The sequence below is a fragment of the Staurois parvus genome, unplaced genomic scaffold (genome assembly GCF_062004578.1).
Source record: "Staurois parvus isolate SC_StPar_1 unplaced genomic scaffold, SC_StPar_1.0 ptg000102l, whole genome shotgun sequence".
Classification (NCBI taxonomy): Eukaryota; Metazoa; Chordata; class Amphibia; order Anura; family Ranidae; genus Staurois; species Staurois parvus.
In genome coordinates, this window is record NW_028317898.1 from 199,133 (window position 1) to 215,958 (window position 16,826).

General features: G+C 41.3%; 1 protein-coding gene and 1 long non-coding RNA gene across 2 annotated transcripts in view; one reads left to right on the top strand and one right to left on the bottom strand.

Annotated features, from left to right (window-relative positions):
- Window positions 1–16,826, top strand: part of LOC149467710 (uncharacterized) — a 249,499-nt gene that overhangs the window by 182,059 nt on the left and 50,614 nt on the right. Inside the window, exons 18-19 of the mRNA XM_089671215.1 lie at window positions 5,004–5,195; window positions 11,068–11,206. Coding sequence (XP_089527341.1) covers window positions 5,004–5,195; window positions 11,068–11,206 — 331 coding nt within the window. The remainder of the gene's footprint in view (window positions 1–5,003; window positions 5,196–11,067; window positions 11,207–16,826) is intronic.
- LOC149467711 (uncharacterized) lies at window positions 12,015–12,697 on the bottom strand. The gene is made up of 2 exons (XR_016311838.1): window positions 12,394–12,697; window positions 12,015–12,287 (listed from the first exon to the last, which is right to left on the bottom strand). It is a non-coding gene; the product is annotated as an uncharacterized LOC149467711 (long non-coding RNA).

Below are 16,826 nucleotides of genomic sequence, written 5' to 3' on the forward strand. Positions count from 1 at the left end.
TCCCACTGACACCAATGATGGGGCACTATTCCTCCCACTGACACCAATGATGTGGCACTATTCCTCCCACTGACACCAGTGATGGGGCACTACTCCCACTGACACCAGTGATGGGGCACTACTCCCCCCACTGACACCAGTGATGGGGCACTATTCCTCCCACTGACACCAGTGATGGGGCACTATTCATCCCACTGACACCAATGATGGGGCACTAGTCCCCCCACTGACACCAATGATGGGGCACTATTCCTCCCACTGACACCAATGATGTGGCACTATTCCTCCCACTGACACCAGTGATGGAGCACTACTCCTCCCACTGACACCAGTGATGGGGCACTACTCCCCCCACTGACATCAGTGATGGAGCACTATTCCTCCCACTGACACCAATGATGGGGCACTACTCCCCCCACTGACACCAATGATGGGGCACTATTCCTCCCACTGACACCAATGGTGGGGCACTATTCCTCCCACTGACACCAACGATGGGGCACTATTCCTCCCACTGACTCCAACGAGGGGGCACTATTCCTCCCACTGACACCAATGATGGGGCACTATTCCTCCCACTGACACCAACGATGGGGCACTATTCCTCCCACTGACACCAACGATGGGGCACTATTCCTCCCACTGATACCAACGATGGGGCACTATTCCTCCCACTGATACCAACGATGGGGCACTATTCCTCCCACTGATAACAACGATGGGGCACTATTCCTCCCACTGATACCAACGATGGGGCACTATTCCTCCCACTGACACCAACGATGGGGCACTATTCCTCCCACTGACACCAACGATGGGGCACTATTCCTCCCACTGACACCAACGATGGGGCACTATTCCTCCCACTGATACCAACGATGGGGCACTATTCCTCCCACTGATACCAACGATGGGGCACTATTCCTCCCACTGACACCAGTGATGGGGCACTATTCCTCCCACTGACACCAGTGATGGGGCACTATTCCTCCCACTGACACCAGTGATGGGGCACTATTCCTCCCACTGACACCAGTGATGGGGCACTATTCCTCCCACTGACACCAGTGATGGGGCACTATTCCTCCCACTGACACCAGTGATGGGGCACTATTCCTCCCACTGACATCAGTGATGGGGCACTATTCATCCCACTGATACCAACGATGGGGCACTATGCATCCCACTGACATCAGTGAAGGGGCACTATTCCTCCCACTGACACCAGTGATGGGGCACTATTCCTCCCACTGACACCAGTGATGGGGCACTATTCATCCCACTGACACCAATGATGGGGCACTATTCCTCCCACTGATACCAACGATGGGGCACTATTCCTCCCACTGATACCAACGATGGGGCACTATTCCTCCCACTGATACCAATGATGGGGCACTATTCATCCCACTGACATCAGTGATGGGGCACTACTCCTTCCACTGACACCAATGATGTGGCACTACTCCTCCCACTGCAAAATTACAGTTATGAAGTAGCAACAAAAACAATTTTATGGTTGGGGGTCACCACAACATGAGGAACTGTATTAAGGGGTCGCGGCATTAGAAAGGTTGAGAACCACTGCTCTAAAGCATTCATTTCATATTAAGAAAATCAGTGCAATATGACAGTCTCACTAACTGCCACTGGAAAAAATGAGGGGGTTTCACTTAACTGGGAATCCTAGAAAAACAATTCAAATGAATTTTACAAATGTATCATGCCCTCAGATGATCTTTTTGGTGGATGGGCAGTGATCCTTTTTAGCCCCTAGATTGGTCACTTACATGTTGTATTTTTTTTCTTTTTAAATATACACATACAAAAGGTCAGCTTAATGTAAAAGACCTTATGTGTTATATCTTTAAAATCCTTGTTTGTGCATATATTATGCAATTATATGTTATATGTACAGTACATAGGTGTAGCCAAACTTACTTATTACACATACAAGCTCTGCTTTATGGCTGTATCTTGTGAATACTCTTATTTACTAATGAAAGAGTCCACGCAGGATTAGTGAATTGAAATTCATGGAGATCTGGTACGTAACATTTTCTTCCAGGAGAGGTCCAAATTGCATGTTTGTGCTATGACTCAAATCCTTCACATGACAGCTATCACAGTGCCCCCTTTACATCAGTGTTTTCAGTCCCCCTTCACATCACAGCCCCCTTAAAGTGTTACTAAACCCACAACAGTAAAATCAGTTTGTATATGCAGTAAATCATGCTTGTTATACTCACTGTGGAACCTAAGGGGTTAATCCTCTGCATTGTGTAAAAAGGCTGTTTATGTTGACCTCTCTGCTCCTCCTCTTGTTCAAATGTTCACGTCTTATCTCCTGATAAGACAGACTGAATCAGTAGCCACATGCACATGCTCAGTTTAGTGTGCATTGCTAGAGATGTTTTTTTTTCTTTGGAGAGTGCATGTGATCAGCACAGGGCCAATCAGCACTGTCAAGACAAAGGTCAGGGGTTCTGCATCCTCCTAGAGCAGGAGGATGAAGGGGTCCTGCGAGACTCCAAAACGTTGCCTTGCTGTAACTATGTGATCGTTCATTAAAACTTTTGGCCCCATATTAGTGATCCTCGGTGTGCTGATGACATTCTGCCTTGCTGATTCTGATTGGTTCCAGCCAACGGTCACTGCAGCACCCACTTATACACACAGCCATTTTTAACGCAGGAACGTGTGCGTTTGGATTGTACACTTGCATTCTAGTCTCCCAAAACGTCTCACATTTGGTATTCCCAAACTCAGGAGAAGTAAAAGAATATACTGTATGTTGGGGTTGCAAATACCAACCATGTGCTATCTCTTTAAATCTCTCAATACAAAAATAAATAAATATGATTGATATGTCTATTCATAGATACTATATAAGTCCACAATAGTGTGTACAGTCCATTTTCACAAATTCGGTGCTGTGCAAACAAAAAAATGTCTTGTCCCTCCTTTGGGAGAAAAACTTGCTCACCTTGTGATTAGACCTACAAATCAATATAAGTGCGCTGTGTTAATCAGTGGTATTATTTAAAACCATAATTGTAACAGTAGTGGTGTGAACCTCCTGCACTCACAAGTGTTTCAACTATATAAAAAACCAAGAGAAGCTGCTAACATTAAATCATATACCAGTGATTACCATAAATAAATACAATAGAAAATGTAGCGCTACTCCTTTAGGTACATACACACATATATATATAACAAATTAATTAGTGATATGTGAACTCAAAATTACATCAAAAGATTGTGATAGTGATATCAATTAAAATTAATTAGTGCCCATTACTCAAAAAATCTACAAAGTTAATTCAGGTAGCCTAAAACATGTGACACATGGCTCGAAATCTCACAAACCTCTTCAAGCTAGAAAGGGATCTGCAATCAGAAAGTAAAAGCTGCGTAAATTCCAGCATCTATACCATAGTTTGCAGACCCTATAACTTTCACACAAACCAATTAATATATACTTATTGGGATTATTTACCAAAAGGCATGTAGCAAAATATATTTTGGCCTAAATCTTTGACGAGATTTGTGTTTATTGCATATTTTTTATAACTGAAACGAGAATATATAATTTTTTTCATAATGCTGTTTTTTTTGTTTATAGCACAAAAAATAAAAAACCCAGAGGTGCTCAAATACCACCAAAATAAATTTATATTTGTGGGGAAAAAATGACATAAGTTTTGTTTGGGTACAGCACTGCATGACTGCACAATTACCAGTCAAAATAACAAAGTGGTTAAACTTGCTCCGACTCCCTTCTAAACCTTATTCTATCTATCCAGTGAAAGGAAGATAGGAAGATGACCTATTCTGAGAGTGTTCTGGTCTATGATTGGCTCCCAGTGGCGGTTTCAGCATAGAGGAGGGACAGCCGACAACTGGTGCCCCAAAATAAGCTATGGGTGACGTCACCACCCGGTTCTGCAGCCATTGTTTGCAATCTCTCCTCTTCACTGAAGGCAGCCGCTGGAGAGATCATGTGACCAGACTGGAACAACTCAGAATAGCTAAGTATACACATTTTCCTTTCACTGGGTACATACTGTAGAATAAGATTTAGAAGGAGGGTGAGAGAAGGCTTAGTACCAGTTCACATATATGCAGATTGCATGTGGTTTGAACCGCATCCAATCGCATGACATGTGAAATAACATTGCTTCTTATGGTGCCTGTTCACATATGTCCGGTGCACTGGAATTGCGGATTGAAAAAGAGTCATGTCCTATTTCTAACCAGTGCGGTCCAGTCCAGGGGTGAATTACAGGCTATTGACTTCTATGGGAACCGTTTCTAAACCGCACATGTTATCAGTTGTGAACAGGATAAAGTCTTGACCTGAACCTGATCTAAACCTGACCTGAACTGCTGAACAACTACTGTATCAATTAGCTGTTAAACCTGAGCTTCAATTCAGAACGGACATGTGTGAATCATCTCTTAAGCTTAGGTGTCCGTTTATGAACCAGCGGTAATAGATCGCTGCTCAGTTCTCCGGCATTCTCGGAGAACACAGTTCTCCTGTGAATGCAGTTTATGAAGCAGTTCTCTGAACGAAGGGAGAACGGTCTCCAAACGCTGGAGAACGGTCTACAAACTCTGGAAAACGGCTCATTTTACTATAATCTCGCGAGATTACAGTAAAAGATCAGTTTACTAAGCAGAGGTAAATTATCTCTGCTTAGTTTTCGGTCCCTCTGATTCTCCAGCTCTGGGCTGGAGAATCTAGAGGGAGAACACAGATCTCCAGAGAAGGGCTGACATGATCTCCTGAGTGTCATAGACTGTGAATGACCAGAGAATAGCTGAGATCTGTTGAATCGCAGCTATTCTCTGTGTCATAAACGGACACCATAGTTAGAAATAGGCTAGACGTCTACATTAAGATTTAGTAAAGAGCAATATATTCATTTTTCAATTTTGGGTTTATTACCACTTCAAGTTGCATTTCATTATTCATTGCTTTATATAATCTGTAGATTGGGATACGCGTCATTACACAGTTGCTGTGGTGAAAAAGTCCAGCTCATTCCAGTTTATTCAGCTGAAAGGAAAGAGGTCCTGTCACTCATGTGTATCAAAGGCGGCTGGCTGGAAAGCTCCTGTAAATGTTCTTGTAGAAAAGAAGTTGTTGTCCTGGGATGACTCTGCAAAAGAATCCATTGAACAAGGTAAACAAACTTACACCTGTTGTATAAAGTGCCACTGGCTAAAGCTTGGTAGAGTGAAGCTGATATGAATATGTAGCTCTGATGAAAGATCCAAGAAGTGCCCATTCTCTAAGGATTTAGTCTGCTTTTATAACAAGCAGGGTGACTCTCTTTCAGAATATTAGCATTTCTGACCAATTCAAATTCACCATATAGAACATTTTTGTTTTTGATTCCTAAATAAATTAATATTGTAAATGAAGTTGATGTCAGCATGTGTTTTATGACTGAAGGATTAAAGAAAATCTGCATTGAGGGAAATATACAGTGGCAAGAAATAAGTATGTGAAGCCCTTAGAATTGACTCGTTTTCTGCAGTAATATTCCATAAAATGTAATCTAATTCTCATCTAAGTCACAACAGCTTAAGCTGATAAAACACAAACATATCCGGATCAAACTCAGAATAGACTCACACCCATTAAACCCAAGTGTAATGGGTGTTTTTAATAAAGAAATGTCTCATGTCTTTTTTAAACACACTCATTAAACATTCTTAGTGCTGGAGGAAAAAGGAAGTGAACCCATAGAATACTGACTTCAACAAAAGGTAATTGCAGTCACTAGTTTGCACATATGGAGTCCAACTAATGAAATGTGTCTGGAGGTGTGGTTTAGAGCTACTTTGATTAATAAAAGACACTCAGGAATTTTAAGATAATTGTTCATAAGAAGCATCAGCTAATGTGAACCATGCCTCGCAAAAAGGAGCTTTCTGAAGACATCTGACCAAGAGTAGTTGATCTGTATAAGGCTGGAAAGGGATGCAAAGAAATCTTAAAGTGTTTAGGCATCCATTAGTTAATAGACAAATTCTCTGTAAATGGAGACAGTTTAGTACTATGGCTATTCTTCCTAGAAGAGGGTGCCCAGCCAAGGTGACTACCAAGTCACAATTCAGAATCTTCAGTGAAGTAAAGAAGAACCTGCAAGCAACAGCTAAAGGCTTGAAGACATCGCTGGAACTGGCAAACATCCCTGTGCACGAGTCTACAATACATATGTCTTTGATCAGGCAGGGTGTCCATGGCAGAACACAAAGAAGGAAGCCACTGCCCAAAAAAAAAAAACATTGCTGCAGTCCTGAAATTTGCCAAAGAGCACCTTGGCAAACTGCAATGCCATTGGGAAAATGTTTTGTAGACTGATGAAGCAAAAGTTGAATTGTTTGGGAAAAACACTCAGCACTATGTATGACACAAAAAGGGCACAGTTTACCAACATCATCCCAACAGTTAAGTATGGTGGTGACAACATCATGATTAGGGTTTTCTTTGCTGCATCAGGACCTGGACCACTTGCCATAATCAATTAAAATCAAAATTTATCAAATTTAATTCCCAAGTTTACCTAAATATCCTACAATGTGATGTCAGGGTAGCTGTCCACTAGCTGAAACTTAGCAGAAGCTGGGAGATGCAGCAGGACGGAGACCTAAACCCCTTCACACCTAAGGGTAAAACAAATCTTAATGCCTAAGCACAATTTTGCAATGTTGATATGTTAGTAAAACCGTACATATCATCATATCATCACAACTACTTTGTACATCCAGGTGATCTAGACCTTTTTTTTTTGTTTGTTTTTTTTGTTTTTAGTTTTTCAGGACAAATTGGGCTTTCATTTGGTGGTAAATGGTAATGGATATATCATGATTTTTTTTTTTTTATTATCAAAGGAAAACTGGCCCAAAATAAAAAAAATATATATTTTTTTAATTTACCATAACCTACCACCAAAGAACAACCCAAATAAATTTTTCAGCTCTTGATGATCGCAGCGATACCATATATGTGTATGTTATTTGTTGTTTGTACCCGTAGTACAGCCCAGAAACAATAATGCGCATTTTGTTTTTTGTTTTTTTTTTGGGGGGGGGTTTACTTAAAACACACTGACACTAACTGACACTGATACCAATTTAAAAAACAAAAAAGCCTGACCTTTTGACTTTTGACCCGACTTTGACCCAAACACTTACCCTGGCAATGAACTAGATCAAACCTTGATCTAGGTAATTTTTCTTTATTTTTTTATTTTATTTTTTAATAGTTATTTATCCCTTTTTATGTTTTTTTACAAACATTTTTTTTCTCTATGCCAGGAGTTAGAGAGATACAATGTATCTCTATCCTCCATTCATAGAGAAAAAAAAGAGGGGGGGGGTCTATACAGTAACTGATCACTGTGATAGCCAATCAGAGGCTATCACAGCGATCACGTGACCCAGAATCGGCCATCCCGAGTCCCGATCATTAGAACGGGACCCGGGGCTCTCAGTGACACCCCGGTCTTTGTGCTGGGAATGCTCTGTATGGCAGGATCCCAGCAGAAAGACAGGCACGCAAATATGCGGTCCCACAGAAAAAAGCCCAGTTCTGTGAGGCCGCATATTTGTGTGACATCGGCGCAAAGGGGTTAAGCATTGAAGTAAATCCAGTACAGATTGGCTTCAGAAAAAGAAAATGAGTCTTGAGGGGCCCTGTCAGAGCCAAAACCTTAACCCGATAGAGATGCTGTGGAATGACCTCAAGAAAGCTGTTCAAACACCAGACATCCTACAAATGTGTCTGAGCTGAAGCAGTTTTGTAAAGAAGGATTGTTAAAAATGTATCCTGAACATTGTGCAGGTCTGATCCAGAGCTACCGAAAAGAGGCCAAAGGAGGTTTGACCAGCAATTAACTTGAATGTTTAAAGGATATGTTCAATAAAAACACAAGATAGAAATGTTTATATGTTATCAGCTTAAGCATATTGTGTTTGTCTATTGCTGTGACTTAGATGAGGATCAGGTCAAAATTTTATGGCAAATTACTGGAGAAAACCAGTTAATTTCAAGGGGTTCACATACTTTTTATTGACACAGTATGAGCTGCCATTGCTGGCCCTCTTTTGAACATTCTAGTTGCTTGTCTTTATCTGGGTTCAATACCTTCTAAATTACTTGAGTAACATTTCATTAGAGTGAAGTCAGAATTTCCATACTTTTTATCAGGTCAGTGACACAGTGGTTAAAGTCGCCCTGAAAAAAAAGATACTTACTGGTCAAAGCTGTAATGAAGACAAATTACTGCTCAAGGAGTCTTCATTATTCAACACCTACTGGAGTTTCATATTCCTAGTCATCCTCTGTCCTGACTGGTTTGATCTGCCACCCCTATGTCAACAGGGTACACAGTAGTGGCCAGTGAATTAGAAAAAAGACTCAAGTTCATCTAGTTCAACAAATTTTGGGAGGTTTGCCCTAATTTCTTTTGCAACCCATCATTCACTTTTGATTCTTGTGCCCTTGATTTATTTTTACATATTATGTCATGTTCTTTGTTATCTTGAAATGATGATAGTGTTCCTTAATTGTTATATTTTTTTAAATGCCCTTTTCTTATTCTTTAGGCCTTTTTAAACTTTAGTTTTAATGTAGCCTTTTAAATGTGCTGCCCATTGGAATATATTTCACAGTGTGTTTCCATACAGTTACAATATTACCTCCCAGCCTAAGTCTTGGAGAGCAGCCCTCAGCATTAGAAATGTTGCTCTCTTATAATTATTTTATATTATATCTTATTGTATCTTATTAATATATATTATATCTTATAGTATGGGCTTGTTGTTTACAGCTTACATTGAATGAAATCATATTATAGTCACTATTTTTATATGAAAGTAAGCTCTGCATGGTTTGAGATTACCAGGTCCAGCAGAGCATCATTTTCAGTTGGAGCTTCATTAGATTATACCATAAACTTGCCTTGTAATAGGTTTATGCATTTCTACAATTTCTAACGTAAACCAATAAGTGCAGTGCAGGATCAGAAACCTATTTCACATTCTGCAGATTCTTTGAGCATTGGTTTCTCTTTTTACAACAAAGATTGGCAGTGTGAAAGGTATTTCCAGAGAGACAAGTTTGCAATAGCACCCATCTTCCTACAAGGAAGCACCATGCCCAACATGACAGCTGGAGAAAAGAGAAAGCACAGTAAGCAAATTAAAGCCCAAGGAAGAACTTGACTCTATGGCAAGTTTTTTTAATGCCTTCTGTTCCCCATTTGGATTAAATCTGAGAAGGCCTAAAACTTCTGACAGTATTTTTATTCCTTCCTGTTCCGAGGACATCAGCACCCCTCATTTCTTGCACAGGCATAACAGGGGGGCAGGAAGTGAAGAAAAGTCTTCCCAAAGGCTCCAAAGACAGAAATAAAAAACCTGATAGGAATTTCCACTCTTTCCAACTGTATCCAAAATGTAAAAAAAATGGTTAAACATAGGCAAGTTTCAACTGTTTATATCAATCATGTGGGGTCGGCAACAAGGTGAGAATAGAACTGTAGAAACTTTATTGTAGATTCAGAGTATAAAAGTACTAGAAGGCAACCAACACTAGTTGAGTGTTGCATGTCTCCTAGGACTTTTATACTCTGCATCTTCAATAAAGCTTCTACAGTTCTATTCTCACCTTGTTGCTGACCCCACGTGATTGATATATGCAAGTTGAGCGGATGGAGACTGTGGAAATGCCATGGCGAGACCTATACTCCTTCTGGAATATTTTATAGGGGTTGTAGCACTTTTCCTTTGTATGTGTAAGTTTTGTAACTGTTAGTCTGCCTAAAATGTATATTTCATAATTTGGTGTGCAGATTTGACATTTTTATCTATCTCACACAAACATGATTGGTGAGATCTTTGCCCTTAAATTCCTTTATTTTATTTATCTCAGAGAGAGTGACGGTTGACATTCTGGAGAATTCATAAAGTGTGTCATAGACGTTCCCCATCAGGCCCTGCCCAACCAGTGACCATATTTGGGTAATGGCATTACCTGTGTCTCTGGCGCCTTTGGTTACGCTTAGTTTCTGTCTGGGAAATCTCCCTGCAGACAGCTAAATGGGGCTGGTGATACAGCACTGTGTGGGAAGCTGTCACATTCAGTACATGATGGCTTCTCGGCATAGACATGACCCGCTCTAAATTCTGGTATATCTCCGTACACCAGCTCAGAAATGGTCCTATTTACTGCCAGTTTGCTAATTTGAGAACTGGCTTTAATTCTTTAAAAAGTCGTCGCTGTTGTAGAAACGCATTCTTAAAGTGGCAGCACTAAGAACTACCTGAATTGGCTGCGCATCAGTAATTTTATTGACACTGGCACAAATTTGTGCCTGAATTAGGCACATGTGGTTCTCAAAGGAACAACAGAAGTCTTTCGTTAGGGCTATTTTCAATTGCCATGTTTGTTGTAGCTCTGCCTTAAGCACTGCTCCTGGTATTGTCCTATTCCTCAGACACTTACTTGTATTAACAAGTTAGCAAAATGATAGTTACGATGAAAAAGGCACATACTGATAACTCTCAACAAACTTTGTCTTAACATAAAGCAACATTAATAGACAATAATTGTATTATTTTGCTCACTTTCCTCTGATTCAGACTTTCTGCAAGTTGCGTGTATCTAGCTACTTGTTTTTAAGGGCTTCATAAACCTTCCTACCTTCACCTTGTGTTTTACACTTGAATAAGATGTGCATTGATCATGTAGCTTCAGTGTCATTTTTGGTCTGTATGCACAATCCATAGTAGAGAAGAACCATCACATTCTGGTGTCAGAAGTTTCTGTTTGTTTGATACCTGAGGCTCCTGTTATTGTCCTATTCCTCAGACACTTACTTGTATTCACAAGTTGTTAGCAAAATGATAGTTACGATGGAAAATGAACATACTGATAACTCAACAAACTTTGTCTTAACATAAAGCAACATTAATAGACAATAATTGTATTATTTTGCTCACTTTCCTCTGATTCAGACTGTTAATGAGATTATTTTTATTCAGCTGTGTCAAAGTTCTTCTCAGCCAGTTGCATTCCAGGAGCAACTGAAACCAACCTTTGCGAGCAATGTATGGGAGAGGAAGGGAAGAAGTGTAAGAGCAGCCATGATGAGCCATACTATGGCAACCATGGAGCATTCAGGTGAGTACAAACAGCCCAAATGTCGTACTCAGCTTACATTTGTTCGTCCATAGCCAGTTGCATTCCAGGAGCAACTGAAAACATGTGGCATGACATTGCAGAGGTTAATGCATGACCTCTGTCTGTAGTCTGAGAACTGCATTTTCCTGTGAGGCCGCTAAATATCCTGTAGGATATTTTGGTAAACTTGGGAATTCATTTACCCTCAATGATGGCAAGTGCTCCAGGCCCTGAGGGAGCAAAGCAAGCCCAAATCATGATGTTGCCTCCACCATACTTAACCACTTCCCCCTCCACCATATTTAACCGCGTCCCATCCGTCCTATAGCAGAAATACTGTGTGCAAAATCACATGTACAGTATATAAATGTGATTTTGCAGTTATGGGTAGGAGGCTGCGCCCCCTACTCGGAACTGCAAAATCGCCCGACAATCACCGACAGGGAAGAGGACTGTTTTGTTTACTAACAGTCCACCTCCCTGTCGACTTGGGCACACTGTTCTGGATGGCCGTGCACAGCACATTCATCCATAGCAGTGTGATTACAGTGAAACCCACACACATTGCCCCCTAGTATAACACTCCCTGCACACAGTGAACCCTTTGATCACAACAATAGAGCAAAAACAGGCCACCAAAAATGACACGGATTACTGGTGTCATTTACATATCTCCGACTCACTTGTATAAGTGTGGATACAAAAACCCAAAAGCTACATACTGAACAATACGGTAGTGTGACAAGAGCACCCCTACCTGAAAAAGAAGGTTACTAGATGATCCACGCGGAGTAATATGAATTCAAAAGAATTTTAGCAATACTTTATTTGATCACATAGATCATAAGGAGGTTAAACAAAAGCACGGTGTACATGTGAAAAAAATAAAATCATGTTAAAAAACACTTAGCGTCCTCAATTTAGGGTAATCTTAGCAAATAGAGCACCATATAAGGCAGAGTTGTGAAATGATAAAGTAGTTATCCTGGATTTCCGTAGGTTTCCTGCTTATATTCGAATGAACCATGTGTTCAGCAGATGTGTTCCCAATATATGTCAGGGACCTCCTGGAATGTAAAAGCTGGAACACAAAAATACATGGTGTATGTATAGGAATCTGATAACCAATTAACATCAAAAAATTCACCAGGCTTCTCTCCACATTAATCAATGGATACTACTATTACCTTCTCAATAGTGAGACAATCATGCCCACTTCTCAAGTGTAGGGACTTCCTGGATAGCCACCCCAAGTGAAACAAGGTCCACAGTACCAAATGATTCTGAGGATATGTATAGAAAAAGTGAAAATAATGAATATAAAGATCATAGGCATCAGATGACCCCGAAAACAAAACACACGCAAATTGTGGATATATTACCATCAATGAGGATCAAGAAGACTCCTGTCAACTTGAAATAAGATCAGGTTCTTGATGCTTTTCAAAGATGCATATGGGGGTGAGAAGCCAGGTAGTCACAATATATGGGTTCCAAACACATATAAAATGTGTATATAGCATATAACAGGCCGTAGATACCTGAATTTAATGTACCCAATAAAGGGTTTCCAAAAATTGCTCAATTAGAGAAGGTTATTGCGGTTTTATAAGGATGTGGCTATGTCACAGCAAAAAATGCCTGAATAGGATAGCGTATATATATATATATATATGTAAATTCTCCCCCAAAGAGGATTTCCAAAAAATTCCCCGAATTATACAGGGTAAATTAGGCCCATAAAACATGCCCCATTAACACCATTTAGGCTCTATGAATCTCAACAGCCGTAAGCTTTAAATAACTTGCCACCGGTGGAAGATAAATTTCCCTGAGGGATTGCCGTTTGCGAACCGCTGTGATAGTAGCCCAGTGGTAGTTCTCAGAGGGTCTTGGGCCTTCCTAGCAGGGAGCTGTGACACCGCCGTTCCTTCCCGCCTCGTGGGCGCCGCACCCAATGAAGACGCCGAGCGTAGTGACGTCAATACGTTGACGCGTTTCGTCCGCCAATCACCGCAGACTTCGTCAGAACTGGGAGGGGACTTCAATCCTTCGCCTTATATGGTGCACTAATTGCATGCCAAGGAGTCTCCACCTCGCCATCTTGTGTTGAAAGAATATCACTACATCGAAAATATCCAAAGTGAATTAAAACACATAACTTGAATTTTAAAATGATTGCTGGATTCAAAAGAGGAGCCTAATTACTATAGATCAAATCATCATCTTCTGAGAGGATAATAAAGAGGAGATTATTATTAGCATATTTTTTGTTCACAAATGGAGAAACATCAAGACCAGGTCCAGCCACCAGAATTTCAAACATCTGTCCTATTATTATACATGCTCACCACCAATCAGGTATAGAGAGGATTGCATAGTTAAATTCATATTCTGTCCACAGAGGTCCCTATTTACTTCATATATAAGGTGTCCCAGTATAGATTATAACTCAGGGTATATAGAGAATTCAAGGGAAATTATTTCAAAAACACCCCAAAGTTAAGTTCTGTATTTAGTCCAAATGGGACAAGTGCCCCCAAGGTATAAATCCAAAATTTTTCTTTTTGTAGGAGGACTTTATCAAAGTCACCCCGACGGGCCGAAATGTTCAGCAAAAAGATCCCTTTCACTTTTAGACCATCTGTTCTGCCTCCGTGTACTTCTTTAAAGTGTTGTGCCAGTGGGTTCTCTTTTTCTCCCTTTCTTACATTCCTATTTTCATTTCTAATATCTCTCAGATGTTCACCAATCCTAGTCCTGAGGCTTCTTTTTGTTTTACCTATATATATCTTTTTACATGGGCATTCTATCATGTATATCATTTTACTACTAGAACAGTTAATGAAACTTCATATTTGAAATATCCTAGAGTTATCATTGTTGGAGAACTGATTGGACTTATGTACAAATGGACATATCTGACAGTGGCCACATGGAAACATACCATATACCCCAGTCCTCCTAGTTAACCAGTTTCTCTGTGGTGCCCTCTGAAACTCTGATTGTACTAATATATCATTTAGATTCCGAGTTCGTTTTGCTACCATGTGGGGACTCTCACCTACCACTTTCGCTATCTGCGGATTTTGAGTTAGTAGGTGCCAATGGGAGTCCAAGGCCTTCTTAACTTCACCCCATTGTTGTCCAAATTTAGTTATAAATCTTACTGGTTGGTTTACAGTGTTCGCAGCTATCTTTGGTTTTGGTTTATTAATAAGTTCCTCTCTTGTTTTACCGAGGGCTCTTCTTTTCGCTCTTCTTAGAGTTCTATGTGAATAACCCCTCTCTCTGAACCTCTTATAGAGCTGGATAGATTCATGTCTATACTCTAATTCTTCTGTACAGTTTCTTTTTATTCTCTGAAACTGACCAATGGGGATTCCCTGTTTTAAACTCCTTGGGTGGTAGCTATTAGCATGTAGAAGTGTATTCGCCGCTGTTTCCTTTCTAAATGTTTTAGTAACCAGTTCGTTTCCGTGGACAGAGATTGACAAATCCAAAAAGGTTATCACCTCTCTATCCACTGTATAAGTGAGTTTGATATTTCTATCATTCTTGTTCAAGAATTCCATAAATCTTTTGAGCTCATCGATACCTCCATCCCAGACCATCAGCACATCATCAACGTATCGCAACCAAGTTACTGCGTATTGTTTATAGGGAGTGGAGGGATACACTAACTCCTCTTCCCACAGACCTAGATGTAAACACGCAAATGCCGGAGCCCAGGGTGCTCCCATGGAGGTGCCACATATTTGCTGATAGAAGGATCCCAAGAACTGAAAACAGTTATGGGTCAACATAAACTCCAGCAAATCCAATATAAATTCATTTTGAGCCTCCATTTCGGGAAAGTATGTCTCCAAAAAATGGGCCACCGCTTTCTGTCCCCATGTATGTGGGATGGAGGTATACAATGATTCCACATCAATACCCACCAGGAGTGCACCTTTTGGTACTTTTACATTTAAAATCTTTTTAAGTACATCTCCCGTGTCCCTTACATAAGATCTAAGTTCCAAGACCAGATCCTTGATTAGGTCGTCTACAAATTTACCTATTGGTTCTAAGGGGCCACCAATAGCAGATACTATGGGGCGTCCCGGTGGTTGAGAGGGATTTTTATGTATTTTTGGGATTACATAAAAGGTGGGAATATTATATGTATCAACTGTCAACATATCACATTCCCGTTTGGTTAATAAGTTTGCTTCACGTGCCAGTCCCACTTTTTTATTTAAGTCAATCACAATTTTTGGGAACGGATTGTTATGTAATTTACGATATGTATCCAGACTCTTCAACTGTCGAAGCACCTCCTTCTCATATTCCACACTCTCTAGTAGTACTACATTACCCCCTTTGTCACTCTTTTTAATCACAATGTTTTTTGCATTCTTAAGTTCCCTGAGGGCTATTCTTTCACCTCTAGTGAGGTTATCAGCGTTCCTCATTGTCCAGTCTATTTTACCAAGATCATCATGTACTAGGTCTAAGAAAGTACTTAACCATTTATTTTCCCTGATATTAGGCATTCTTCTAGAAGGAGTTTTAAGTCTAGTGTGTCTTTTCCACTTATTAGAAACATCCCCTTCCCCAATTTCACTGTCTGTGGGAGTCTCCTCAATAAGACTAATGAGATCTCTTAGTGCCTGTTGTTCCCTCTCTGAATTGAGGTCACCGGGATTTTGTTCTTCTCTAGATAGATATGGAATTTTTAAAAGGATCTTTCTCAAAAATAGATTTAGGTCTTTATAGACTTCAAACAGGTCCATTTTATCCGTAGGAGAAAAGGTTAAACCTTTCCGCAGTAAATCATAATGTCTTTTTTTCAATACAAAATTCGAAAGATTTATTACCTTAACCACTTGCCGACCGCGCATAGCCGAATGACGGCTGCACCGCGGCCGGCTAGTTCTGGGTGGACGTCATATGACGTCCTCCCAGAACGCGCTCTCCTGCGTGCCCCAGGGGGCGCGCACCCGGCGATCTCCGTGATCGCTGTGTCCTACGGACACAGCTGATCACGAGATGTGGTGAAAGGCCGATCCCACCGGCCTTTTACCACGTGATCAGCGGTGTCCAATGACACGCTGATCACAGGAAAATGCAAGTGCCGGTTCTCGGCTGCACTTTCCTCACGCTGTCAGATCGTGAGGAAAGTACTGCCGAGAACCGGCAGTTGTCAGAGCGGGGATCGGCACCGATCATCAGGGCACTGATGATCAGTGCCCTGATGATCGGTGCCCAGCAGTGACCCCCGCAAGTTCCTCCCAGCAGTGCGCCCACTAGCCCCGCCCACCCATGCCCAGCAGTGCCCCCACCTGTGCCCAGCAGTGCCCCCACCTGTGCCCAGCAGTGCACCCACCTGTGCCACTCTGCAGTGCCACCTACCTGTGCCCAGAAGTGCCACCTACATGTGCCAGCAGTGCCACCCACCTGTGCCCACCCACCTGTGCCCACCAGTGCCACCCACCTGTGCCCACCAGTGCCACCCACCTGTGCCCACCCACCAGTGGTGCCCACCAGTGCCGCCCACCAGTGCAGCCCAGCAGTGCTGCCAGTCAGTGCCACCAGTCAGTGCCCAGGGGTTGTGCCAGTCAGTGCCGCCAGTCAG